The sequence below is a fragment of the Vombatus ursinus genome, unplaced genomic scaffold (genome assembly GCF_900497805.2).
Source record: "Vombatus ursinus unplaced genomic scaffold, bare-nosed wombat genome assembly UNPS02014867.1, whole genome shotgun sequence".
NCBI lineage: Eukaryota > Metazoa > Chordata > Mammalia > Diprotodontia > Vombatidae > Vombatus > Vombatus ursinus.
In genome coordinates this window covers 2,449,794-2,477,643 of record NW_020954645.1, presented here as the reverse complement: position 1 = coordinate 2,477,643, position 27,850 = coordinate 2,449,794, and the positions used below count along the sequence as shown (strand labels likewise).

Here is a 27,850-nt window from a genome sequence, read left to right as displayed (position 1 = left end):
GCATGAGCCATTATGAAATAAGTCTCACAACATTCTGCCTAGAAGTGAATTAAATTTTTTTATAGGACTAAATTACAGAATGAGAGGGTGCATAAAATCAGAGAGAGAGGAAGAAAATAGAGGGAAATATATAATGTACCTTAATCAAGTCAACGGTTAACAATGAAGGGAAAATAACTCCTAGAGTCTAAAAGAAAAATGGGTAAAGTGACAAAGGAAGGGATTGAAATGGAAAGACGAAGAGAAATCTCAGATCATTTGTGGGAAAGTGTCTTACGGAAGAACACTTCCATGGGAAAGAGAGAGACCCTATAAGAGAGAGACCCTATAATAGGATGTGGCGACCTTATGAAGGATATAATCTGCAAGAATCTGGGGTTTAGAGAGAACAGAGTGTTGTGTCTCCAAAATCCTGTTTCAGGGTAAGGGGAATCAGAGCTTCTGGGGGCAATTGACACCCAGAAGAGTGAGAGGGCATGGCCCCCGAGAGGAGATTTCATGTCAAATGGGGAAAAATGAGCATGGGAGGGAAAGGGATAGTAATAAACTGCACAATCATGGACATGGGAAAATTCCTACTGTGGGCTAATACTTCTATCCTTTCTATCTCCTGCAGGATTGGTATTTCTAAGACTGAGGCACAACAGGAAAAGGGGGTCGGGGCAACTATATACAAGACAATAACAGAAATTCTTTAGAAGAAGAAACTCAAAATCACTAAAAAGCTTTAATTTCATAAGGAATACTAAGGAAGGAATAAATCAGTATAACGGCAATGGATCAATGAATAAAAGTATAACATATAGAAAGGGAAGAGAAATAATGAAGAACATGAGGAAAAAAATTCTTTTTAGAAAAGGCAAAGAAAATTAAATAGAAATAAAACAAAAATTAGAAGGGAAGAGAGGTTTCTCTCATTTTTAAGTGAGAGAGAAAAAAAGAGGCAATGAATTAGATAACCAGGTAAAAGGAAGAAAAATAAGGAATTAATAAATTAATCAAAGCACCAGAATTAGGGAAAGTGAAGGGATCTAGTATTACAACCAAGAATAACCTACCAAGCAAAATTGAATATAATTCTCCAGATGGAAAAAAAAATGGAGATTTAATGAAATAGAGTACTTTAAAGCATCCCTGATGAAAAGACCAGAGCTGAGTAGGAAATTTGACATTCAAACAAAGGCCTTAAGAGAAACATAAAAAGGTAAATATGAAAGATATATCATAAAGGTCTTAATAAAGTTGAACTGTTTACATTCCTATTTGGGGAGGTGATAAATGTAACCCCTCACAACTTTTGCATCTTAGAGGGAGTCTAGGTGTGATTCTGTTGTGTTTGGATGATCTTAAAGAGAAGAATGGAAGATGGAGTACACTGGGAGAGGGAGGATGGGAGAAGAATAGTGGGGGAAAATATCACATTGATGGGGTACATAAGGAAGAGTTTATACAATTGTAGGTGCAGTGGGGGTGGGCAGTGAGCAACACTCAAACTTCGCTTTTATCTGAATTGGTTCAAGGAGGAAAGAATAAACATACGCACATAGTTGGGTGTAGAAACTCATCTTACCCAACAGGGAAGTAGGAAGGAAAGGGGGTAAGAGAAAGAGGGTAAGATAAGAGGGAAAATAGATTAAGGAAGCCCTAGTCAGCAGCAAGACATAATCTTAAAGAGAAGATAGGGTGAAAAAAGAGAAAGATAAGAGGATAGAATGGAGGGAAACATACAGTTAGCATACATAACTATGCATGTGAAAGGGATAAACTCAACCATAAAATGGAAGAGGACAGCAGAATGGGTGAGAAACCAGGATCCAACATGTTGTTTATAATTAACAGACTTTAAACAGTAAAAATACACAGAGTTAAATAAGGGATTGGAACAAAATCTATCACACTTTAGCTGAAGTAAAGACAGGGGTAGCAGTCATAATCTAAGACAAAGCAAAAACAAAAATAGACCTAAGAAATAAACAAGAAAACTGTGTTTTGCTGAAAAGTAACAGACAATATCAATACTGAACATATTTGCACCAAACAGCACAGCATCTAAATTCTTAAAGGAAAAGTTAAATGAGTTATAGGGAGAAATAGTCAAAATATAATAGTGGAAGAACATCAACTTACTCCTCTCAGACCTAAATAAATATAGCCATAAAATAAATTTAGAATTTTAGAAAAGTTAGCTCTAATAGAACTCTGGAGACTATTGATTAGGAATAGAAAGGAGTATACTTATTCCTCTGCTGTGCATGACACTATCCAAAAAACTGATTATGTATTAGGACATAAAAAGCTCCAAAAAATGCAAAAAAAGTAGAAATATTAATTACATCTTTTTATAACTATAATGTAGTAAAAAAAAATGCATCCAATAAAGGGCCTTTATTGGATGAGTCACAGATTAAAAATTAATAGTAAACTAAACTTAATCCTAAAGAATGAGTAGGTAAAAAAATAAATCTTAGAAAGAATCAATAATTCTCCTAAAGATAATGAGATAGCATACCAAAATCTATGGGATGCAGCCAAATCAGTACTTAGGGGAAATTTTACATGGAGCTAAAAAGAAAAAAATTAGAAAACCAACAAATTAAACCCTGCCCCAATTAAACACCAAAGTAGAAATCCTGAAAATTAAAAAAAGAGATTAAGAAAAATGAAAGTTAAAAATTTGATCTAATAACAAAACTAGGAACTGGTTTTTAATGGGGGAAAAAACAAATTACTAGTATCAAAAATGAAAAAAGGTCAATTTACAACTAATGAAGAATAAGTAAAAACAATTATTAAGAGCTATTTTGCTGAACTATATGCCAATAAAACTGAAAATCTAAATGAAATGGATAAATGTTTACAAAAATATGAATTCCTTAGAACAACACGAATAGGAACTAGAACAGAAAATAAAATACTTAAATTACTCTATCTTAGAAAAAGAAATTGATGCCATAATATTCCCTAAGGGGGGAAAAATGGCCAGATGGATTTACAAGAAAACTTTACCAAAAATTTAAAGAATGGTTAATTCCAATATAAACTGTTGGAAAAATAGGCAAAGAAGGAGTCCTACCAAGTTCCTTCTTTGACACATATAAGGTCTTGGCACTTCAACTAGGGAGAGTCAAAATAGAGAAAGAAAATGATAGACCAATTTCTCTAATGAATATTGATGCAAAAAATTAAATATTAGCAAAGAAATTGAAGCAATATATTAAAGATCGTACATTATGATCATGCTGGATTTATACTAGGAATGCAGAGATGGTTTGATATTAGGAAAACCAAAAGCATAATTTACTATATTAACAATAAAAATAATATGGTTATTTCAATAGATGCAGAAAAAGCTTTTGACAAAATACAATACTCATTTCTATTTAAAAAAAACAACACTAGAAAACATGGAATAAATGGAGCTTTCCTTAAAATGATAAGTAATATCTATCTAAACCTAAGAACAAGCATTATTTGTAATGAGGATAAGGTAGAAGCCTTTCCAATAGGATCAGAGGTGAAGTCAGAATGTCCATCATCATCATTACTATTCAGCATTGTACTGGGAATGCTAGATAAAGAAATAAGACAAGCACAGGCAATTAGAAAACAAAACTATCATTTTTTACAGATGATATGATGGTTTACTTAAAAAACCCTAGAGAGTCAACTAAAAAAGAATAACAACTTCAGCAAAGTTGCAGCATGTAAAAGAAACCCACACTAATCATCATCATTTCTATTACCAACAAAACCTGGAAGGAAGAGATAGAGAAATTCCATTTTAAATAACTATAGACAGTATAAAATACTTGGGAATCTACCTGCCAAGACATACATGGGAATTATATGAACAAACTACAAAACACTCCACACAAAAACAGATCTAAATAACTGGTGAAATATTCATTGCTATTGGGCAGGTCAAGCCAATATAATAAAAGTTTCAGTACTACCTAAATTGATTTACTTATTCAGTTCTATATTAATTAAATTATCAAAGAATTACTTTGTAGAGCTAAAAAAAATTCACCTGTAGGAACAAAAGGTCAAGAATATCAGAGAAATCAACGGAAAAATAAGGGAAAGGAAGGAGAACTAGAAGTACTGGATCTCAAACAATACTACAAAGTTGTAATCATCAAAACAATTCAGTACTAGGTAAGAAGTAGGTTGATTAGTGAAACATATCACATATACAATATACAGAAGCAAATGAGAACAGTAACCTAGTATTTGTTAAACCCAAAGATTCCAGATTTATGGTAAGAACTCACTGCTTGACAAAAACAGTTAGAAAAGCTAGAAAGTAGTCTGGCAGAAACTAAGCATAGGCCAACATCCCACACCATATACCAATATAAGCTCAAAGAGGATATATGACTTAGACATAAAAGGTGATATCATAAGCCAATTAATGGACCACGGAAGAAATTTGCTGTCAGACCTATGGATGGGGAAGAATTCATTACCAAACAAGAGATAGGTTCATGAGAGATAAATGTTTAATTTTGATTTCATAAATTTAAAAGCTTTTGCCCAAACAAAACTAAATCAGCTAAAATTAGGGAGAAAAGCTTGAAACTAGCAAACAATCATTGCAACAAGTTTCTCTGCTAATGGTAACATTTCTAAAATATGTAGGGAACTGAATCAAGTTTTCAAGAATAAGAGCCATTCCCTAACTGGTAAATGGTCAAAGGATATGAATTGTTTTCAAGGGAAGAAATCAAAGCTATGCAGTCTCACACCTATCAGATTGGCTCAGATGACAAAAAGGGAAAATGATAAGTTCTGGAGGGAATGTGGGAAAATAGGTCCACTGATGTACTCACTATTGGTGGACCTGTGAACTAGTCTAAACTATTCTGAAATCATTTGGAAGTATTCCTCAAAAGCTGTAAAACTATTCATACCCTTTAACCCAGGGCTATTGCTACTAGGTCTGTACTATAACACAATTAAAGAAAGAGAAAAAGGATGCACATGCACAAAAATATTCATAGTAGCTTGTTTTTTTTATGGTAGCAAAGAATTAGAAACTGAGAAAATGTCCATCAACTGGGGAATCACTGAATAAGTTATGGTGTGTGAATGCGGTGGAATACTATTGTGCTATAAGGAATGATGAAAAAGATAATTTCAGAAAAACCTTGGATGATTTGTATGAACTGTTGCAAAGTAAAGTGAACAGAACCAAAAGAACAATTTATACATTAATAGCAATATTGTAAAGATAATCAATTTTGAAAGACTTAGTAACTCTGATCAATACAATGATCCACCTCAGTTCCAAAGGACTGATTATAAAAAATGCTATCCACCTCTATATAGACAATGGATGCAAACTATGTAGACCATGCAAATTAAAGCATTTTTTTCTATTTCTTTTTCTTGCAATAAAAAAAAATAACCATGGCTAATGTGGACATTTGTTTTGCATGACTATACATATTTGTAATGGGTTCTATTTTCCCTTCTCAATGGTTAAGAGAGAGGGACACAAGAGGGAGAGAATTTGGAACTGAAAATAAAATAAAGTTGACTTTTTAAAAAAGAAACCACATTATGCTTAAGGAAACGTAAGCAACAAGCCAATATCGGTATTAGACATATTTTCCACATGCTTTAGCATTTAATATCATAAAGAAAATATTTACTGAATTACGAGAAGATATAAACAGTAGTACAATGGGTAGGAGATTTTGGACAAATATAACAGAAATATAAATAAAAGAAAAAATATAGAATTGAGCAAATTACTGGAGAAAACATGCTAAAAGAATTATGGGGTCTTATAAATGGATCTGCTAAATAATATTACATATTTCTTAGCAACACATGGAACTTTTACAAAAATTGGCTATGTATTAGAGCACAGAGATATTGCAAATAAATGTAAAAAGGCAGATATAGTAAACACATTATAAATCATAATGTAAAATAAAAATAATAATTAGTTCAGAGAGCACTAGCAAAAGACACAGACCCAAAACGAGACTTAACAATGAATTCCTAAATAATGAGTGGGTCAAAGAATGAATCATAGAAATAATTATGTAAAAAAAAATTATAATGGTGAATCAACATACCAGAATTTGTGGGACACAGGTAAAGCAATGCTTGGGGTAAATTATATCCTTAGAAGACGTACATTAACAAAATAGAAAAGAAAAGGATTCATGAATTAAAATGAAAATGATTTTTTAAATTAGAAAGCCAAATAAAACCCCTAAAATAAGCACCAAAAAGAGATGTTAAAAATTAGAGCAGGGGCAGTTAGGTGGCACAGTGGATAGACCACTGGCCCTGGAGTGAAGAGGACCTGAGTTCAAATCCAGCTGCAGACACATAATATTTCCTAGCTGCGTGACTCTGGGCAAGTCACTTAATGCCAATTACCTCACTTAAAAAAAATTAGAGCAGAAATAGATAAATTGGAAACCAAAAAACTATAGAAATGATCACTAAAACTAAAAAAAAAAGTGGCCCCTTGAGAAGACTGACAAAATTGATAAACCTTTAGCCAGCTTGTTAAAAAGAAAGGCAGAAAATCAAATCATCCCAATAGCAAATGAATAAGATGAAATCACAATAAATTGTCAGAACCTACTATGCATAGTTATATACTACCAAAACTGAGAACACACAAAAAAAATAGAGGAATACTTCAAAAACATAAAATACAAAACCAACAGAAGATTAAATTAGGTTCTTAAATAGTTCTGTTTTAAAAAACAGAGTTAGCTGTATTAGAACTACCAAAGTAGGGTGGCAGAGGTCGTGAGGGGAGGGACAACCTGATCCTAATGGAATCATAGAAGAAGTCTATCAAAACTTTAAAGAGCAATTAGTAATAATTGCTGAGAAAGTACTCTAACTGAATTCTTTTATTAAGCAAATATACGAATGATATACAAAGAAAGAAAGGACAAAGCATACAATAATTATAGTGATATTAATGAATTTTAATTCAAAAATTCTCAATAAAATCTTGCCAAAGAGACTACAGCAATCCATCCAAGAAATCATTATGACAAAGTTGGATTTATACCAGAGTTGCAAGGAGGGTTCAACACTAGGAAAGAAATAATAGTCATATTAAAAACAAAAACATCTAAAAACCACATGATTATCTCAATATATTTAGAAAAAGCCTTTGGCAAAATATAACACTCTTTTAAAACTCTATAGAACTCTATAGTCATAGACTATTTTTAAAATCATGAAAAGTAGGTTGAAAAAGATATGATATACAATAGGGACATGTCAGAAGCTATCCCAAATAAGTAGAAGAATAAAGCAAAGATGCCCATTTTCCCCACTATTTTTTATGTATTTCTGGAAATGCTAACAATAGCAATTAGATAAGAGAAATAAAGGAGGTAAAGGCTTAAAGATAGGTAAAGAGCAGATAAAACTCTCCCAATTTTCTCATAGGTTACTTAGAAAATCCTAGGAAATCAGCAGAGATATTAATTGAAACAATAGTTTCAGCAAACTTGTAGGCTACAAAATAAACCCTCAGAAAGCAATAGCATTTCCATACAATAACAAAATCCAGGAGGTAATAATAGACACATCTCATTCCAAATAACTATAAAATGAATAAAATATTTGAAGATCAATCCAATAAAGCTCACAAAATCTTAAATAGATTAATTTCAAAGTGCCCCTTAAAAAAATAAAGAACAACTTTTTAAAAAGTTGATGGATTATCTTTTGGGGCAGCTAGGTGGCGCAGTGGATAGAGCACTGGCCCTAGAGTCAGGAGGACCTAAATTCAAATGTGAACTCAGACACTTGACACTAGCTGTGTGACCCTAGGCAAGTCACTTAACCCCAACTGTCTCACCAAAATAAATAAATGAAAATAAAATAAAAAGCTGATGAAATATTCAGTGCTCATGTCTGGGCCATGACAATATAATAAAAATGACAACACTACCAAAGTTAATTTACAGTTTTAGTACTGTGCTAATCATATTATCAAAGGGATCCTTTACAGAATGATAAAATAACCAAAATTAATTTTGAAAAACAAAAGGTCTAGACTATCAAGTGAAATAATGAAAAGAGGTAGGGAAACAGGGGAATAACACTTCTAGAACTAAAACTATATGAGTGGAAAACATAAATTACTTTAGAAAAGAACTCCCTATTTGATTTTTTTTTCGATTGCTGGAAAAACTGGAAAGCAGCCTGGTGAAAATTAAATTTAGATCAACACTTTTTGCCATATGCCACAGTACATTCTAAATGGTTACATGACCTTGGTATTAACGATTATACCATTGAAAAATTAGAAGAGAAGCAGATCTTATACCTTTCATAGCTATGTGTAAGATATGTGCAGCTAGGGTGTGGTTAATGTAAATTCAAATAATGCAAAATTTCTATCTATTGTGAATTATAAAATAATACCACGTTGCATTTAATGCAAGCCAAAATTCAGTTCATGTGACACGTGATCTATGAGTGTTTTAACACACTGCTATGTTGTGAATCTGTATCTATCATCTTGTGGGGATATGATATGCAGCTGCACACCATATTATCAACAATTATGTTAATTTTTTAAAGAACTCTTAACAAAATGGACAAAAAGAAGACTATTTCAGATGGAAACACTGCCGGCACAATAAATGAGATGCTTGTTATTATATTAGGACAAAAATTTGATATAATTGAGTAGCATGAACCTGTAGTTCATGGTGACTAAAAAAGGACAAGATGTCAGAATGCCTTAATCTAAAGTGTGGAATATAATAAGAAAAAGGCAAAGTTATATCAGCTTTTTTGTGTTTTGCAAACAACCACAAGGAATAGAAGTGTTGCAGTGATAGAAATGAATCATCTTTTAGCCATATAAAAATGCATTTTTCTTAGCAGAACTGTCATGCAGACAAACGCTTCAAGTTTATTTATGGCAGTGAAAGAAAATTAAAATGAAGTGGATAGTGAAGAAGTTTTTATTATAAAAATTGGTTGGTTCGGTCACTTTAAAAATCATGTTCAGTTGCATAGTGTTAAAATTACCAGTGAGGCAGCCAGTGTAGATAAAGATACAGCAGCTAAATATCTCAATGTTTTGAATAAAATAATAGAATAAAGTGGATAGCTGTGTAATTAACAAAATTTTAATGTGGATGAAACAGGCTTATTCTGGAAAGGGATGCTTTCTAGAATTTGTATTTCTAAGAAAAAAAATCAATCTATATTTAAAGTGTCAACAGGCCACCTAACACTTACAGGAAGATAATGCTGAAAGTGATTTTAAATTAAAACTAGTGTGTGTTTATTAGTCTCAAAATCCTCACACTTTAAAAGACTACAACCATTAATGGCTTCCACTTCTTTGGCAGTCAAATAAGAAAGCACAAGTGATTCAAGCTGTTTTTAAAGGCTGATTTCCAAGTCATTTTACTCCAGTTGTTGAAAAATATGGCAAGGACAACAATATAATGTTTAGATCCTTACTGATTTTAGATAATGTCCTAGGTCATCCAACTATACTTGGTTCATTATGTGAGAATGTGAGCATAAAAATTCATTAACAATTCTCTATATTTACCAGCTATATGAACATTTAAAGAAAAAAGACAGTTTAATTTACACTGCTAAAATTTTTTAAATGACAATAACTGTTTTGTCATATCATTGTAGGCTTATCTTTAGGAATGATATTCAGTAATTTTTTTAATTTTTAAATTTTGTTTTCTACAACTACTGTATTACTTTGTAATAAACCTAAACCAGAAATATTTTTTCTTATCCTTTGTTGTTTTATTATGTTGATAAACAGATAAACTAATTTTTTAAAATTTTCATTGCATATTTCCACTGAAACCAATTACCGTCTTTCACATGCAATTCGAATTTTCCATAATGTGGATTTATATAATATGATACTTCACAGTATTCATTATTTGCACTAACTGGGAACTAGCTGTAACTTTTATCACGTGATAATGAAAAGTTTCTGCACAAACACAATTAATGCACCTATGATAAGAAAGGAAACTGTTAAATAGGAAAAAAAATCTTTATATCAGACTTCCCTGATAAGGTTTAGTATCCAAAAAACATAAACAATTAACTTATACACACACACACACACACACACACACACACACACACACACATCATTCCCTGATAGATAAGTGATCAAAGACTATTAATAAACAATTCTCAAAAAAGTAAACTATTAACAAATGTATGAAAAAATACTCCAAATCACTAATACTAAGAGAAATGCAGATCAAAACAGCTTTTTTTTGGCGAAGTTTCACCTTATAGTCTGAAAATTGGCAAAATTGACAAAAGATAGGACTAGTCAGTGTTGGTGGGGTTGTAGGAAGATAGGCATACTTGTTCGAGTTTTGTTTAAGCTGTGAATCAGTATAATAATTTTGGAAAGCAGTTTGGAATTATGCAAGTAAAATGACTAAAAATGTCCATACCCTTTCATGCAGAGATTCTACAACTAAGCTTATATCCCAAGGAGACTATTGATGAGGGAAAATTCCCCATATACACCAAAACATTTATAGCACCATCTTTTTTTTGTAATAATAAAAAAATATTGAAAACAAAGTAGATTGAGGAACATCTAAACAAATTGCACAAGAATGTAATGGAATATTAACAATCTGATGATGAAATAACAAATATGATAATACAATGAAGTATGGAAAGAGTTACATAAAGTGATGTAAAATGAAATAAGCGGAGTTAAGAACACAATATACACAATGACTACAACAATGTGAACGGAAAGAATGACCATAAGACAATCAAGAGTGAGTACTGCAAAATTATAAAGAACAAGCTATGCTTGTTGAAGAGATACGAAAACCTCCACTCCCCTCCTACCCCCCACCCCATACCTTTGTAGAAGTAGGAAGTTCATGGGTATTAAACATTTGAATATTTTAACACTTTCTTGATTTGTTGATCAGTTTTACTGATTTTTCTTTTTTCTTTAAAATATTATTTGTCATATGGTATGACTCTCTAGGAGAAGAGAAAATACTGGGAGAAATTTTGGTGATGTAAAAAAACAAGAAAATTTATTTTGAACAAGAGATTATTATAGAAGATGAAATGTGCAAAACAAAATCAATGCAGCCATAATTAGAGGAGAAACAACTAATTGGGAAAATTTTTACTATAAATGCCTCTAATTAAGACCAGATTTCCAAGATATAAAGGGAATTGGTGCAAATATGAAGTTACGAGCCATTCCCCAATCAAAAAGTGGCCAAAGGAAATGAACAGTTTTAAAAAGAAGAAATAAAAACTATCAACAATCATATGAAAGGGGGCAGCTAGGTGGCACAGTGAATAGAGCTCTAGCCTTGGAGTCAGGAGGACCTGAATTCAAATCTGACCTCAGACACTTGACACTTACTATCTGTGTGACCCTGGGCAAGTCACTTAACCCTGGTTGCCTCATCAAAAAGATAAAAAGAAAAAAAAAGAAAAAAATCATATGAAAGAATGCTCCAAGTCATTAATAAAAAGAGAGATTCAAATTAAAACAATTCTGGGGTTTTACCTCATACTCATCAGATTGACGAAAATAACAAAAAAGAAATATGTCTATTTTTGAAAAGCCTATAAGAGGACAGGAACAGTAATGCATTGTTGGTGGAACTGTGAATTGGTCCAACGATTCTGATCAATTCAGAAGTAAAACAAAATACATTAAAGTATATGTACTTTTTAGCCCAACAATACCTACTAGTCATATACCCCACAATGTCAAAGACAGATGGAAAAGGATCTATATGGACAAAGATATTTGTGGCAGATTTTTTTATTGTTGCAAAGAACTGGAAATAAAATAGGTACCTACAGTTGTGCAATGGCTGAACAAATTGGGGTATAAGAATGCACTAAAATATTGTACTTTGAGGAATGACAAAAACAAAAAATTAAGTGAAACTTTGTATAAACATGAGATAGCACTGGTGAGCAAAGGAGGCTGAGCTGTAAGTCCCTCCCGAGCCTGAGACCCTGGCTGTGCATGCCTAGAGAACTCAGTTCTCCTCCTCTTAGTGTGGATATAGCATCTTTATCAACTCACTCTCATTCTGGGAAATCACTTTCCTTTCAAACTTGATACACTGCCTTCCAGAAGAAAGGAGGAAGGGGTCTCTTTGCCAAGGGGAATGGCCACCTATTTCAGTTCATTCACTTTCCTTTGAGACTACACCAATTTGTGCCTACTAAGTGTATCTTCATGGGGATTGTTCTCTCGCTCTTTCTTTTTTTTTTTTAGGAAATTATTAAAACAACTTAATAAATTCTCAGTTCCATTAAATGTTTGACTCCAAACCCCCAACCAAGATTACATAGCAAAAATCCAAATTGAGTTTATAAAACCTCAGTAATTTAAATCTCCTTTTCAAGTCTCCCCAAATACATTTAAATAAGTAGAACTGGTACAGATTCAATAGCTATCTGGTTTTAATATAGTTTAAATACATAATAGGAAACCCAAAATATCCCTTTAAAAAACAGCAGTTCCAAAAGTTGATAGTGCTTTCTCCAGCTAAAAAGAGAAGGTAGAAACAGGTAGTAAGTCTCTGCTCCCAGGTGAGCACAGAGAGGAGCTCAAGCTAAAATTATCAACAAATATCCATTACTTCCTAGTATCTAGGCTGTCCCTAGCAGTAACTGGACTTTCCCTTTTCTCCATCACAGTTTCATGGTTGACTAGGTTTATCTCTTGTGTTCTACCTATTCTCAACCCTGCATTAAAAAGTTCATCATAAGGACCCTAGCTTGAGCTAGCCTCCAGTTTATCCCATATTGTTGCCCTTCTCAGACACCTTCAAAGTCGTCTCATCTTAGGAGAGAAGAAAAAACTCTTGTCACTTTCCCAAAACCAGTATATACTAGTAGATTCTCTAGACAAAAGCACCCATGCTATCTAGCTCTCAGACCTTCAATCCTTGTTGGATGTTATATTTGTAAGACTAATATGAATTGATCCAAAGTCCAATAAGCAGGAGCAGAAACACAATGTAAAAGAAAACAACTCTGAAAGACTTCAAAACTCTCATCAGCACATTTCCAGTCATGCCTTCAGAAGACTAATGATGAAACAAACATGCCTTCCACCTCTTGAAAAAATGGTGATGGATAGACTGGAAAGCGGAATAAGACATACATTTCAGACATGGTCAACATGATAATTTGTTTTGCTTGACTATACTTATATATTACAAAGGAGAAATTCTAAGGGGGTGAAGAGGGGAAAGGTGAGTTAGCAGGAAATGAGAGAGATGAAAAATTATGCAAGAAAAGAGCATCAATAACAAAAATGCAGAAGAAAATAGTTCAGATAGGGAAACAAACAGAGCTTTTATGTATACTTAAAGAACAAACTATATAACAGAAGCTAATAGTTTTATACATAATCTTTTTTTGTTCTTATTTGTATATTGCAATGCTTCTGTTGGATTTAATAATTATTACATTCATAATTTAAAAAAAGAAAAAAATTTAAAGAATTAAGATTACTTCTATGTCACAATAAGATTTTAGTGGAGGTCCTTGCTCTTTATTCCATTCCATTTCTGCCTTTTTTTTTTCTTTCAATATACCCTTTAAACAGCTCCTCTTCCAAGCATTCTTTGTAAGGACAATTTGGACAAGTCTGCTCTCAGGAAATATAAGCAAGGATCTTTGGTTTTGATCCATTGGAGTCATTTAGTGAATGGCTCATGACTGAAATTCTTAGCAACTTTTATCCTCCCTACTTGTAAAAAAAAGGGGGGAGGCAGGGGAAGGTGGTGAGGTATGTGTGGAGGATACTCTTGAAGACCAAGTAGAGGATTACCTGTGTAAATGATGATGTAGTTCTATGACATTAATAGTTGAAATATGAACTGAGTACTATTATTATTTATTATTCTGAAGTGTTTCTTTGCTCTGTTTTCAGGGAGAGACTAACAGGATAATAGCCTCTCACACAATGAACAAAAATTCATCTAGATCTCATTGCATTTTTACAATATATATTGAGGTATGCAACATCACTTCATTTCTCAGAGAATGTAAACAATTGATCATTTTGCACAATTAATCAGCCTGTTACAGTGTTCTTGGATGTCTAACCTCTGTTTGATTATTCCCCAGGCTCATTCAAGAAGCTTATCTGATGAGAAGTACATTACTTCTAAAATTAATTTGGTGGATTTGGCAGGTTCTGAGAGAGTGGGGAAGACTGGGGTAAGTAGCTAGGAGAAAATGTGGGTTCATTTAACAAACATTTATTTAGTACCTATTGTGTGCAAGGTATTCTATGAATGCTGCAGGAGATTAAAAGATAAATAAGGCATGGTCCTTCTCAAAGAGTTTGCAATAAATCCAATAACAAAAAGACTATATATTAATAAATAATGAATACAAAATATAATATGATACAAGCATAAAAGGTCTACATGAAGTACTATTAAAGTTTAGAGAAGAAATAACTCCTAGCTAGGGAGATCAGAGAAAGCTTAGTAAAGGGCTTGGCTTTTGAGATGGCTCTTCAATCAGTGGTAGGACTTCATTATGCCAAAAGGGGAGTCAAAGAACAGAGCTGCATGGTTCATGATGCCATCTATCCCAGTTTCAGAGTACTATCGGACATTGTGAAGATTCCCTCAATAAGTGGCAAACGATACTAGACAATATATGATCAGATGCTGAATTTACAGCATAGGCTATACATTTTGGAGAAGGAAGTGACTGATGTAAGCTGAAGGTGTGTTGTACCCTTGCCACCCAAAAGGGAAATGGAATTGCCATAAAGATGATTAAAAACAATCACTAGGGCCTGAAGAAAGAGCCTACCTGGGGAAAAGAGGCATGATCCAATTAAGCCAAAAGCCACTCTGAACTAGGACAGATTTCATTGAAAATGTCAAATCTAGTAGGTGAAGTAGTAGGCAAAAAAAAACTAAAGCTGGGAAAATTAGCAAAGAGTCAGCTAGAACAGGCTATGGAGAGGAGTGATTGATGTCAGTGAAATGTTGGGTACACTGGTGTAACTGTGGACAATGGGCTGCTGTTATTTGCCACACCCACTCCTAACTTCTACATTGGCAGGGAGAGAGTGACACCTGAACTGGGTCTTGAAAGAGATTCAAAAGAGCCCAATTTATAGAACTATGGTAGGAGGAAGAGGGCATTCCAAGTACGGAGGATGATATCTACAGACATGGAGCCCAATTGTCTGATTTCCAGGTCACCAAATGGGGTCAAAGGAGTTGCTTTTAGCAGAGGTCAAGGGCAGGTTGTAGATAATATATAATTGGTTAAGGTTTGGAGGATCAGGCAAGTTTCAATGGCCATGAGCAGGAAAGAAACCAGGAGTCTAGATAGATGGATCGATTAAATCAAAGTATCATTAAAATATAAATCATGACATGAGGATGTGAAACTGATACTGAGGTGAAGTCTTGTTGAACTTTCATGTGTTTGTATTCAAATATATTTTTGGACAGAGAAGTTATTGCTTTCAGTGTATGTGGAGGCCTAGGCCCTCAAGTGGAATCCAAAAGTAGCAAATTGTCTGAGATTATCTAGTCCTACCAGTCTCTGAGCAAGAAAGCCCTCTATAACAGCTGCATTATAAGCCTGTGCTTGAGGTTCTCTTTTGATGGGAAACCCAGTACTTCCTGAGCAGTCTACTTATTGAATAGCTTTAAGTCTTCTTGCTCATGTAAAGTAAAAATCTAACTCCCCAATTTCTCAGTCCTGCTCCACTGGGACAAGCTGAACCAGTCCAATCCTCCTTCCACTTAACAACCCTTAAAATACTTGAGGCCTACTATCGTGGCTCCTACCTTCTTCTCCCTCACCAAGTTTTTTCTTCTCTGAGCAAAACATCCCTAATTCCTTCACTGATCCACATACAGCTTGGTCTCCAGTCTTCTGATCACTCTCTTCTGGATGTGTTCCAGCTTGTCAATATTATTTCTAAAATGCAGTCACCATAACTAAATATAGTTATACTACCGATGTGATCTGATTAGGAAAAAATAAAGTGGACTCCTTATTCTGGGCACTGTGCCTCTATTGATTTGGCTTAATATTCCATTAGGGTTGGGCTTTTTTTTTTTTTTTTTGGCTGCCATTGGCTCATATTCAACTTGTAATGCACTTTGAAGCCTCAGATTTTTTTCACACAAACTGTTGTCTAGCCATACCTCCCCCATCCTATATTTATGCCATTTATTTTTTGAATACAAATATAGAACCTTTTATCCCTTTTACATTTCATCGTGTAGCCACAGATTGATCATACCTTTTGACCCAGAAGTTCCATTGCCAGAACTCTCTTCCAAAAGCATCATCTGAAAGGAAAAAAGAACTTCCTATTTGTACAAATATACTCGTTGTTTTCTTTTTAAGAGCAAAAAAAAAAAAAAAAGAGGCGGCAACAACCTAGATGTACAACAATTGGGAAATGGTTGAATAAATTGTTATGTTAAGTTAGTGGGATAATATAAGGGCAGCTCGGTGGTGCAGTGGATAGAGTGCTGGACTTGGAGTCAGAAAGACTCCTCTTTGTGAGTTCACATCTGGCCTCAGACACTTATTAGCTGTGCGTGACCCTGAGCAAGTCACTTACCCCCATTTGCCTCAGTTTCCTCGTCCATAAAATGAGCTGGAGAAGGAAATGGCAAACCACTGTAGTATCTTTGCCATAAAAACACAATAATATGAAATGTACCAGGAAATTTAGAAAAATCTATATGAGGTAATTAAGAGTAAAATTGTAGAGTCCAAATGGTGTGTACACTGACCAGAAAAGAAAGGAAAAATGTAGGTCTGCTGTGTCAGTGCTTGAGCCTGGCCTCACGGGGGACACAGAACAAAGGAACCTTATTTACTTTTTGCTGATTCTGCCTTGTTAAAGGATACAGTTTATGTGTGATTTTTTCCCCCTTGTTTTTTATGCTTGTACAGTTATTTTATTGATAGTTGTTAAGTTTATAATACATTTTTTAAAAAAAATTTACCCCATGAAGAACAGCAACTGATTGAGTAATGAGAGACCTGTGGTGGCAGGCAGGCAGGCAGGCAGGACAAGATGCAACCAACCTGGGGCGTCCACCTTCCAAACCAGAGCAGAGAAAGGAGAGGACCCAGGCAGATGGGCGCAATCTTACAAAGGCAGAGTGTTTAGCGATTGATCTGGGTTATGAAGTCAGCGTATCTGATCCTTTGCTTAAATTTTTCTCAAAATTTTAATCAGTTGGTTCATACCTATTGAGGTATGAGGACAAGCATAACCTCGAGGATATTTTGATATCATGCCACGTGAAGATCAGTGGAAGGAACTGAGAATGTCTAGCACAGAGAAGGGAAAGTGTAGGGATGTTATATAAGAGAAGGGTTAGGCTTCTTGGTCCCAGCAGGCAGAGCTAATAACAAATGAATGGGTAGAAGATGGAGAGAGGCAGATTTCACCAAAATAAAAGGAAAAAAAAAACTTCTCGATCACAACATTGATTTTTGTTTATTGATTGAAAATGGAATAAAACTGTCTCAAGAGGTAGAGAGTACCCCAACCCTAGAATCTGTTCAAAGATGGAAATGACCATTTGTCAGGGATATCGTAGAGGCCCGTTATGCTTAAGGTAGGAAGTTGGTCTACAAAATATTGGGTGTCCCTTCCATCTCTGAGATTCTATGATTGCATAACATTACTACCTCCAAATGGAGTTTCTTTTTTTTTTTGGCTAAGCAATGGGGTTAAGTGACTTGCCCAGGGTCACACAGCTAGTAAGTGTTATGTGTCTGAGTCCGGATTTGAATTCAGGTCCTCCTGAATCCGAGGCTGGTGCTCTATCCACTGCGCCACCTAGTTGCCCCCCAAATGGATTTTCCTAGGCTTCTAGGACCATCTGTAAAGTTGAGAATGAAAATTCTCCACGAAAAGTTCTCGTTTGGAGTAATAATTCCCTGGGCCCCAGAAAAAGGAACTGGAGAGCCTTAAGGCTTAAGGGTTTCTCTTCCAGAGGTTTAGAATCCAAACTTGAATGAATATAAGACATTCTAAAAGTTTGTATTTCCACCCTTTAAAAAGCCCAGTATAGTGAGATGAAACTCAGGTTTTAATTTAATTCTTTCAGCAAGAACTTAATGGGTAGCTACTATGTGCCCAAGTGTGCTAGGCACTAAGACTTAAAAGTGAATATGAGATACCGTCCTTGTCCTCGTGCAGTTTACATTCTAGTTGAGGAGACAAGAATAGATGCCGGAGGGGGCAGCTAGGTGGCACAGTGGGTAGAGCACTAGTCCTAAAGTCAGGAGGACCTGAGTTCAAATCCAGCCTCAGACCAAATACTTGACACTTACTAGCTGTGTGACCCTGAGCAAGTCACTTAACCGCAATTGCAAAAAAAAAAAAAAAAAGAAGAATAGATACTGGAAAGTTAAACAGGGCACTCAAGAGTGTGTCATATGAATAGCATCTTTAGTCTTCTGGAATCCCAACTGGTCACTGCATTGCTCAGAGTTCTCAAGTCTTTCATAGTTGTTTCCTTTTACAATGTTGTACTCATATGAATTGCTTTCCCAGTTGTCATTTTACTCTGAATCAATTTATAGAAGCCTTGCCAGTTTTCTCTGAATTCATCCCTTTCATCATTTCATACAGAGTAATAATGTTCCATTACATTTATATACCATGGTTCAGCCACTCCCTGATTGATTGACTCTCACCTTTCCCCTGCCCTAGTTCTTTGCTATAACAAAAAGTGTTCATTCTGGCATTTAAAGCTGTTCCCAATCTATCTCTTGACAGTGTTTCCAGACTTATTTCATATTATTTCCCTTCATGCCAACTCTAGCGTTTGTCAAATGTAACATGTTATCTCTGGTCTCTGTGCCCAGAATGCCCTTCCTCTTCACAACTGCCTTTTAGATCCACTATCTCTGGCAGAAGGCCTTTCCTAAGCCTTCCAGTTGCCATCTTTCTTTCCTTCCTAATAAATACTTTTATCTGTGTACAAATAACTCCTTATGCCTAGTAAAATCTAAGTTCCTGGAGGGCAGAGACATGTTTCATTTTCTGTTTTTATATTCCCAGTACCTGATATAATGGCTGGCATGTCCTATGCACTTAAATATTTGCACTTAATAAATTGAATCTATTATATCCACTATTTGGGCAGCTAGGTAGCACAGTGGATAGAATAATGATGGGCCTAGAGTCAGGAAGATTCATCTTCCTGAGTTCAAATCCAGCCTCAGATATTTACTAGTTATATGACCCTGAGCAGCCTGTTTACTTAACCCTGTTTGCCTCAGTTCCTCATTTGTAAAATGAGTTGAAGAAAGAAATGGCAAATCACTGCAGCATTTTTGCCAGAAAACTTCAAATGGGGTCACAAAGAGTTGGACATGATGAAAAACAATGACAAATTATAGCCATCCTCTCCTTTCTATTCCCACTGCCACTACCCTCATACAGGCCTTCATTTCTACTTTCCCAGACCAACAGCTTCATAACAGATCTTTCTCCTACTTTCTCCTCCCTGCAGTCTTTTTTTTTTTTAAGAATTCCATTTTAATTTCTTTTTTATTTTGAACTTAAACGGCAAATAAAATGAGCATTTTCATAGAACAAAAAGAGAGGTCCAGTCCGTTTTTCACATTACTGACAGAAAAAAAAAAAAAAGCCTACATAAGCATAGGTCTGATCATGTTACTTCTTTGCTCAAAAATCTTCAGTGAATCACTGCACAACGATTAAAGTTAAACCTCCTGTGCCTGGCATTCAAGGCCCAATCCCATCCAGCACTGTCTTGTTCCATCGGCCTTGTCTCCTACTGCTAACTTCCATTCAAACTGGACTACCTCCCCAACACTTTGCTCTCTCCTGCCTCCATCCGTTGAATTCCTATGCATTGTTTAGAGGCTAATGTTGCCCCTTCTATAAAGCCTTCCCTGATCCCTAAGGCCAGAGGGATCTCAGATGGCTCTTGGATTTGCAAGAATCTAGTTCATTTATTTAACACTGTGTATTAAAGTTTTCTGTTTTTAGCTTATTCTCCCTACCAGACAAATATATGAGGGCAGGGAACTATGTCTTATCCAAACTTCAAATTGCCATACACACACACCCATCCTACACTGGGCTCTACATACGGTAGGCATTTAATAAATCATTGCTATTGTGAAGGAGGAATTTACAGAATTGGTGCCTAACTGAAAATGGGTAACAGTTCTGAGGTTCTGAACCTGAGTGACTGGGAGAATAGTATTACCACTGTTGTTAGTGAGATGAGCTGGTTTTGACAAATGGACCTCTCCATCTGGAGTGAAGTGTCTGAACCATTTGACTATTTTTTTTTTTGTATTGTAGTCAGAAGGACAAATCCTGAAGGAAGCCACATATATCAACAAATCCCTGTCCTTCCTGGAGCAGGCTATTATTGCTTTAGGGGACCGAAGGAGAGAACATGTCCCCTTCCGGCAGTGCAAGCTCACCCATGCTCTGAAGGACTCATTAGGTGAGGAAACAGAATTTGTTTCAGTTGATATAAAATAATGAAAGCAAGGCTTCATGGCTTAAAGCTTCTATGTGTGCCAAGAGTAAACACTCATCATTGCTTTTGACAGTGTTAAATCTTTCAAAAGATATAAGGCATGTGAATCCCATCAAAACCACTGTCTCCTTTTCTCTTCTTTTCAAGTTTATACATACTTCCATGTATACCTTTCCCAGTGACCATCAGACATAGTGGATGGAGTCAAAAGCATGGTATATGTTCTTTGTCTATCTAACTTTCTCTTCAGTACTCACCATTTCCGTGTTTCATTTTCTTCTCCTGCTATCTATTTCTTCTCTTTTTTTCCCTTCCTGCCATCTCCTCCTCTTTCTCTCATTTCCCAGTGTGTGTGTCTCCATCTCTATGTTCATCTCATTTTTTTTCCCTTTCTTTCTTTGTTGGGAGTCTCTCCTCCACTATGTACTGTTTTCTCCCATTCTCACTAATTATTAGAGGCATTGTGGCATAGTAGATAGAGCTTTGACTTTGGAGCCAAAAAGATAAGACCAGCCTCTGACATATTCTGGCCATGTGACCCTGGGTAAGGTACTTAACCCCTCTCCTTGTTCTAGGGAAACTTCTAAGTCTATCAGTTGCATAGAAGGTACCATCTTGCACTGGTAGAGTAAAATCACAGGTCTAGTTGCTATTTCCCATTCTCTAGTTACTATAACACTAAAGTGATTGTCTTGGCACAAAACCCGTATGGCTCATGGCCTTTCTGTCTTCTTCCTTTGCAGGGGGAAATTGTAACATGGTCATTGTGGCAAATGTCTATGGCGATGCCACTCAGTTGGACGAGACAGTAAGTAGAGGGGACGGTTGCTTTCTGGGATAGATTTTCTTCCCAAGAACGTGAATTGCCCTTTGCCTCAAGAATGGGAAAAAGAGAAGTATTCCTTGTGGATCCTATTAAAATCTCTTTTCCAACAACACTGGTTTTCAAGGATAAGGTCACAAGGCCCTGCTACAACTTAGGCATTTATTTTGACAAATATGTATTGAAAATCAACTGTGTGCACTGTGTGCAAGTGATTATGCTATAGTACTGTAGGAGATTTGAATATAAGATCAGGTCTTTATCTCTTAAGAATTTATTTCATAGAGGAGCTAAGACAAATCATCGTACAAATAATCAAAGTAGAGAGGTCCATTGTGCTATGATAGTTCAAGGAAGAAAAGATCATTTCTGGATGAAAGGATCAGGGAGAGCTTTGTGGATAAGATAAAAATCTGAGCTAAGACTTGAAGGATGGTTAGGCTTTCAGAGTGAAGATGTGTGGAGAAGACATTCAAGATGATGGAGCTACCTGTAAGCAGTAATACTGAGGTGGGAAAACAGTGACTTTGTTTGGGGAATGGTAAGAAGTCCAATCTGACTGCAGCATAAGGTACATAGAAGAGAGTGGAGGAGATGAGCTTTAAAAAGGAGATCATGGAGAGCCTTGAATTGCAATAGTTAAGGCTTTATTCATCAAGCAATGGGGAGTCACTGAAGGGTTTGGAGCATGATCAGAGTTATCCTTCAAGAAGACTGATGTCATAGAAGCCTGAATGAAGATTAGAGGGAGAAGAAAATGGGAAAGGGGAGACCAGTAAGGATGTTGGTTATTACAGAATCAGAGTGGTGGCAGTGGGACAGGGAAAGGAGAGGATTTAAGAGACATTATTGGGGCAGCCAGGTGACACAGTGGATAGAGAACCAGCCCTGGAGTCAGGAGGACCTGAGTTCAAATCCAGCCTCAGACACTTATTAGCTGTGTGGCCCTGGGCAAGTCACTTAACCTTGATTGCCTCAAAAAAATAAAAATAAAAAAGATAAAAGAGACATTATTGAAACCGATGACATCGGATGTGAAAGGAGAGGGAAATCAAAGATGGCTGGGAATTCAAGCCCTAGTGACTTCAATAATAATCTTGATATTTACATAAATAGGAAGCAATGTGGCATAATGAGTACAGAGCTGGCCTCAGGAAGGCCTAGGTTCAAATCCCACCTCTGACACAAATTAGCTGTGTGACCTTGGTTGTTACATAACCTCTTAGTGCTCCAGGCAACTCTTTAAGGCTGTAAGTTACAGAGAAAGTGTGACCTACATTAATAGAGGGAGTTTCATTATACTGATGTCTTACACTTTGGAATTCTCTATACCAATGAAATCTCAGGTCCAGTCCCTATCCATAATATATAGAAAAAATGAAGTAAGGAGCAAGACCTGGTTTGGGGGAGAAGATGCTGAAGTTGGTTTGGAGTTGGTATATGCTATGCCAGTTGGAAATTCAAGTATGGATGTCTAACAGAAAACTGCAGGTGATAGTCTGTAGGTCAGAAGAGGCATTGAGTCTGGAGGTGGAGATTTAGAAGGCATAACCATAGAGATGATACTCAGTAGTGGATGAGATCACCAAAGGAGAAAGGATATAGAAGGAAGGGAAGAGGATTGAGGACTAAGCCTTAATGAATGCCTATATTTAAGCGTCAGCAAGTAAGAGATAGCAGTGGTAAGAGTAGTCATAAAGGTGAAATAAGCAGGAAACACTAGTATCACAGAAGCCCAAAAAATGAGAGAATTTCAAGGTTATTCTCAATAGTAGCAAATGATGCAGACAGGTCAAGGAGAATAAATATCAGGAAGGGTCCGTAGACCTGGTGATAACAAGGTCCTTCACAAAAGTTTTAATATGGTGATGGATGTGGAAGCCAGATGGGAAACAGTTGAGGAAAGGGTGGATGGTAAGCACGCTGGGGGAGTATGTAGAACGTACTTACTCTTTTGAGGAGTTTGGTGGTACGAGGAAGTAGAGCAGGGTTTAGGGAAGGATGTTTGTGTTTGTTGTTTTTAATTTGTTGGGGGGGTGGGGCAGCTAGGTAGCACAGTGGATAGAGCACCGGCCCTGAGGTCAGGAGGACCTGAGTTCAAATCCAACCTCAGACTAAATACCTGACACTTACTAGCTGTGTGACCCTGGGCAAGTCACTTAACCCCAACTGCCTAAAAATAAAAATTAATTAATTAATTTGTTTAGAATGTGGGAGACATGAACATATTTATAGTCCTAGAGGAAAAACCAGGGTCAAGAAAGTGAAGATGCGAGAGAGAGAGAATATAAATGATGGAGCAAATTCCCAAAAGAAGTGAGAAAGATCAATAGTAGATGTGGAGAAGTTGGACTCAGAATAAGGCAGGACATAGTTTTCTCTGATATGGGATTGAGAGAGAAAATGTGTGAAGATATAGACAAATAATGAGATGGAAAGGAGGATCTTTGAGAGAAAACTCAGGGACAGCAAGGTGGCACAGTGGATAGGGCACTAGCCCTGGAGTCAAGAGGACCTGAATTCAAATTCAGCCTCAAACACTGACTGGCTGTGTGACCCCAGGCAAGTCACTTAACCTCGATTGCCTCCAAAAAAAAAAAAAAGAGGGAGAGAGAGCTCATGTTGGATGACCTTGTTGGACTCCCAAGGATTTCTTACCTCAGAGGACTTAGTAACAAACTTTATCAGGCTTTACCCTTCCCAAGTAAAGATCATATCTAAGTCTTTTATCTGTATGTTGTTCAATCATGTCCGATTCTTTGTGACCCCATTTGGGATTTTCTTGGCAAAGATACTAGAATAGTTTGCCATTTCCTTCTCCAGCTCATCTTACAGATAAGGAAATTGAAGCAAACAGGGTTAAGTGACTTGCCCAGGGTCACACAGCTAAGTGCCTGAAGCTGGATTTGAATTCAGGCATTCCTGACTCCAACCTCAGTGCTCTATCTACTGTACCTCCTAGCTGCCCTACTGAGCCACCTAGCTTGCTTCCATCTTTATCTGTATGAGGTTGTCCAAATCAATTGAGGGTGAAATCCTTTTGCCATTACTCATTTCTTCCACAGATGTCAGAGCCTTTAACATTCCTGGAGCAATTTTAAGCTCTGGAAAGGCCTGGTGGATTTGGCCCAGTCCAATCAGTTTCCATATGTGAGATTTTCCATTTGAAAAGAACATCACTTGCTTCAGTGCTATGGGGCTACTCTGTGCTACTATGTGAAAGGGGCAATCTGAAGTAAATTTGGGTCCATTCAAAGCTGTGGAATGAAGTCAAGCATTAGCCTTCTTTGTGTCTCAGACCCCTTTGGCAGATGTCTATGGACATCTTCTCAGAGTGTTTTTAAATGCTTAAAACACACAGGATCACAAAGGAAATCAATTACATTATTAAAACACAGTTATCAAAAATTTTCTTTCAAAAAACAAATTGACAGACTCCAGGCTAAGAACCTTTGTTCTTCAGAGACTCAGATACTGCTGTACCAACTATACTGTAAATTCCACCTTTGGTTCGCCATCACCAGGAAGGAAAATATGTGGCTGAGACACGTAACTAACCTGGAAAGTCCGAACTGCGTAGCAAGAAATTCCTGACAGGTCGCTTTTACTTACTGACATTCTGTGGAGACACAATATGCACATCTTGTAGAAGGACAGATGTACATTCTACTGTTCAGGCCCCTGTTTATGTAGCCAATGAGCCTTCTGAAATGTCTGCCTTGTGACTAGTGCTATGCCTAGTGTTCTGGGAAGCGCAAAGCAGTACAGTAACCCACCACTTATTTGGAGGTCAGACTTCTAGCATCGGTGATGGTATTGAAAGGATCTCTCTGAGTTGCTGAAAGAGCTGAGACAAAGTCTGTGTGCTGTATACAGCCCGGCACTGGGGCCCCCTCAGAGTACAGAGCCTGACTGATTTTGCTTTAATGTACAATTCTGACCAGGTTGGTGATCTAGTTTCTCAGCCTCCAGAAAGTTAGAATCAGCAGATCAGAAAACTGCAAACTTGTTAAAGGTGGTGTCCAGTGATAGTAACAAGAAGAGACAGCTGTCTACCTGATAATGAAGTGGGAGTCAGGGAAACTATAAAAGCCCAGCAATCTGGAACTGTGCAGTAAAGATGAAGCAGTCAGTCCTACACGCCTAAAGAGGCCCCAAGGGCATCACTGTATCACAACAGCACAGTAAGATGCTGCATGTGCCTAATGACCCAGTTAGATTTTGTTCAGTCTCCTTGATTTAAGAGAGAATAGAAGTCTAGGATGCATTTAGAAAGATTTCTAATCCCATATGTTTTAAACAGTGTTGATACTTGAAAGGAGTGAACTTCACTTATCTGGAAAGGTGTGCTTAATTGCTTCTTCCCCAAGGAAATTGTATTTTGAAGGCATTGTGTATAAACCAGCAGACCATATGGGGCATTAAAACTGTAGAGCATTCAATGGCCTGATTGCAGTCACCATAAGTAAGTGGTCTCTTCTAGACACCTAAGACCCGTCTAGCTCTCAGTGCTATGGACTGTAATCTAATGTCTTATGACTAAAGCCCTACAATCTTTCTGATGATCTAGTACCTTCCCAAGGTGGGACTTCAGCTTGAGGAAGTAGAGAACCTGGTATAGTGATTAAAGCCAAAGACTGTCATCTTATATTAAACCACAAACGAAGGGGACTCATATCTGTGATTTTAGTTTAGATGGTAAATGCTGATCGTCCTTACAAGAGTTGACATTTCAGAGGTTTTCCTGGCCTCTCTATCTGCAAGGAAAGCCAGAGGGCCGTTAAACCCCATTTCAAAATGTAAGAATAAAGTATAACAAAATACTTACTTATGCCATCCAAATATATAAACAAAGGCACATTTGATTTAAATTAAATAACACTTAAGCAAATGGTTCCCCACCCTCATCTTCAGTCCTTTATATTAGCCAACCGTACAACTTCCTTTTCAAGTAGGAAGAAACTTTTTAAAGGACTGAGAGCCCTTCCCAGGTATCAGTCACAGGACCAGGGCACAGCTGTATCCATCACAGCCAGATGTTTATCTTGCTACTCCCTAAGGTGTCGCTGGGCTGTGGATCCACAGGGCTTGCCAACACCATCCAAGCCTCGTTGTCTGGAGAAATAGTTATATTAATCCCAGAGTTTTTCAGTAGAAGAGCAGGGAGATGAAAGTAGAGAGAGGAAGGACAAAAATATGTGGGATGAATGAAGAACTTCTCTTTTATATTTTTTATATGTTTTGATATTTATAACAAAGACTTTACTGTTTATAGGTAAGTTTCTATAAAATAAAAAAGATGTTATACTTTATTCTACAGAAAATCAAACAAAATATTCTACTTTTTTCCTTTCTCAGTGGACTAATTTTGAGTTCTCAGTTCTGATTTCCTGTGAGATCTTAAGCAAGCGTCTTTCTAATTTTTAACTCACAAATTTCAGTGCTAACTTCTCCTCATTCTGAGAGACATGACAGACTACTTAGTATCATTATTGAGTCCTTGAAAGAGAAGAGATTCTCTGAATAGACTGAAAAGAGGACTGGGCAGGAATACAGGAGACTGACCCTCAGCTCAACTCTCCCTCTAGCCAGCTACAAAACCTTGGGCAAATAACTTTCCCTCTGGGCTCCATTTTCCCCATTTGTAACGTTGGACTCATTTTATAAATGGTTACTTTAGGTGACCTCTAAAATCCTTTCCAGCTCTTTTCCAACTATCCAAATCAACGTTATATGATCCAAAGATAACGCCAATTCTATAGGGTTAGCCTTCCCTCTTTCATTTAAACTTTACCACTCTCCCTTCTAGGAATTCCATTGAAGGCAGATTTGTAGCAAGAATATACTGATCTATCCCTTTTCTAAACATTGGCTGAGTTGATAAGCCATCAAGTTGATTAACATTGGCCTAAGCATTAAGTTAATTTAGTAAGTTTGAGGCACACTAGTGAGTGGCCATGAAAGATAGATGGTTTTTCCCTATAAATGCTATACTGACCTTGAGATCTCCAACTATTACTTACCTAACTATTGAAACCCTTCTTCCAGAAAGAAATGTTTTCCCAGAAGTTATTCAGGGAGGGAATGAGCAACGTCACTATGTGCGTCCAGCAGCTCCCAGCTTAAGCCTTAGAGATCTAGTGCTTCTGGAAAGCTACCCCACTTGGGTATTAGCCTTCCATCATTTATTAGACACTAATTACATGCTTTGCAAATGTGTCTACTCAGAGATGATCAACCAGATATAAGCAGACTAATTAAAAAAAATGTGTATAAGAACTGTTATGTCATACTTTGTAACTAAATACCATAGGTTAAGAAGAAGGGAGAAAATTGTCTCCAGCCCCAGTGCCACCTCCATTTTTCCTTCTTCTTTCCATTCATTAACACACACACACACACACATCCCTTACAAAGCAGACAGAGATGGCAAGCAAAGCTAAAAATCAGTATTCTTTTCTTTTTG

At 36.3% G+C, this 27,850-nt stretch overlaps 1 protein-coding gene across 4 annotated transcripts in view; it reads left to right on the top strand.

Annotated features, from left to right (window-relative positions):
* The window catches only part of KIF9 (kinesin family member 9), a 77,926-nt gene that overhangs the window by 26,742 nt on the left and 23,334 nt on the right, over positions 1-27,850 (top strand). For all 4 annotated transcript variants that reach the window (XM_027842196.1, XM_027842195.1, XM_027842198.1 and 1 more), the window contains 4 exons: positions 13,952-14,035; positions 14,149-14,241; positions 20,378-20,525; positions 21,305-21,369. In XM_027842196.1, the coding sequence (XP_027697997.1) occupies positions 13,952-14,035; positions 14,149-14,241; positions 20,378-20,525; positions 21,305-21,369 (390 nt within the window). The remainder of the gene's footprint in view (positions 1-13,951; positions 14,036-14,148; positions 14,242-20,377; positions 20,526-21,304; positions 21,370-27,850) is intronic.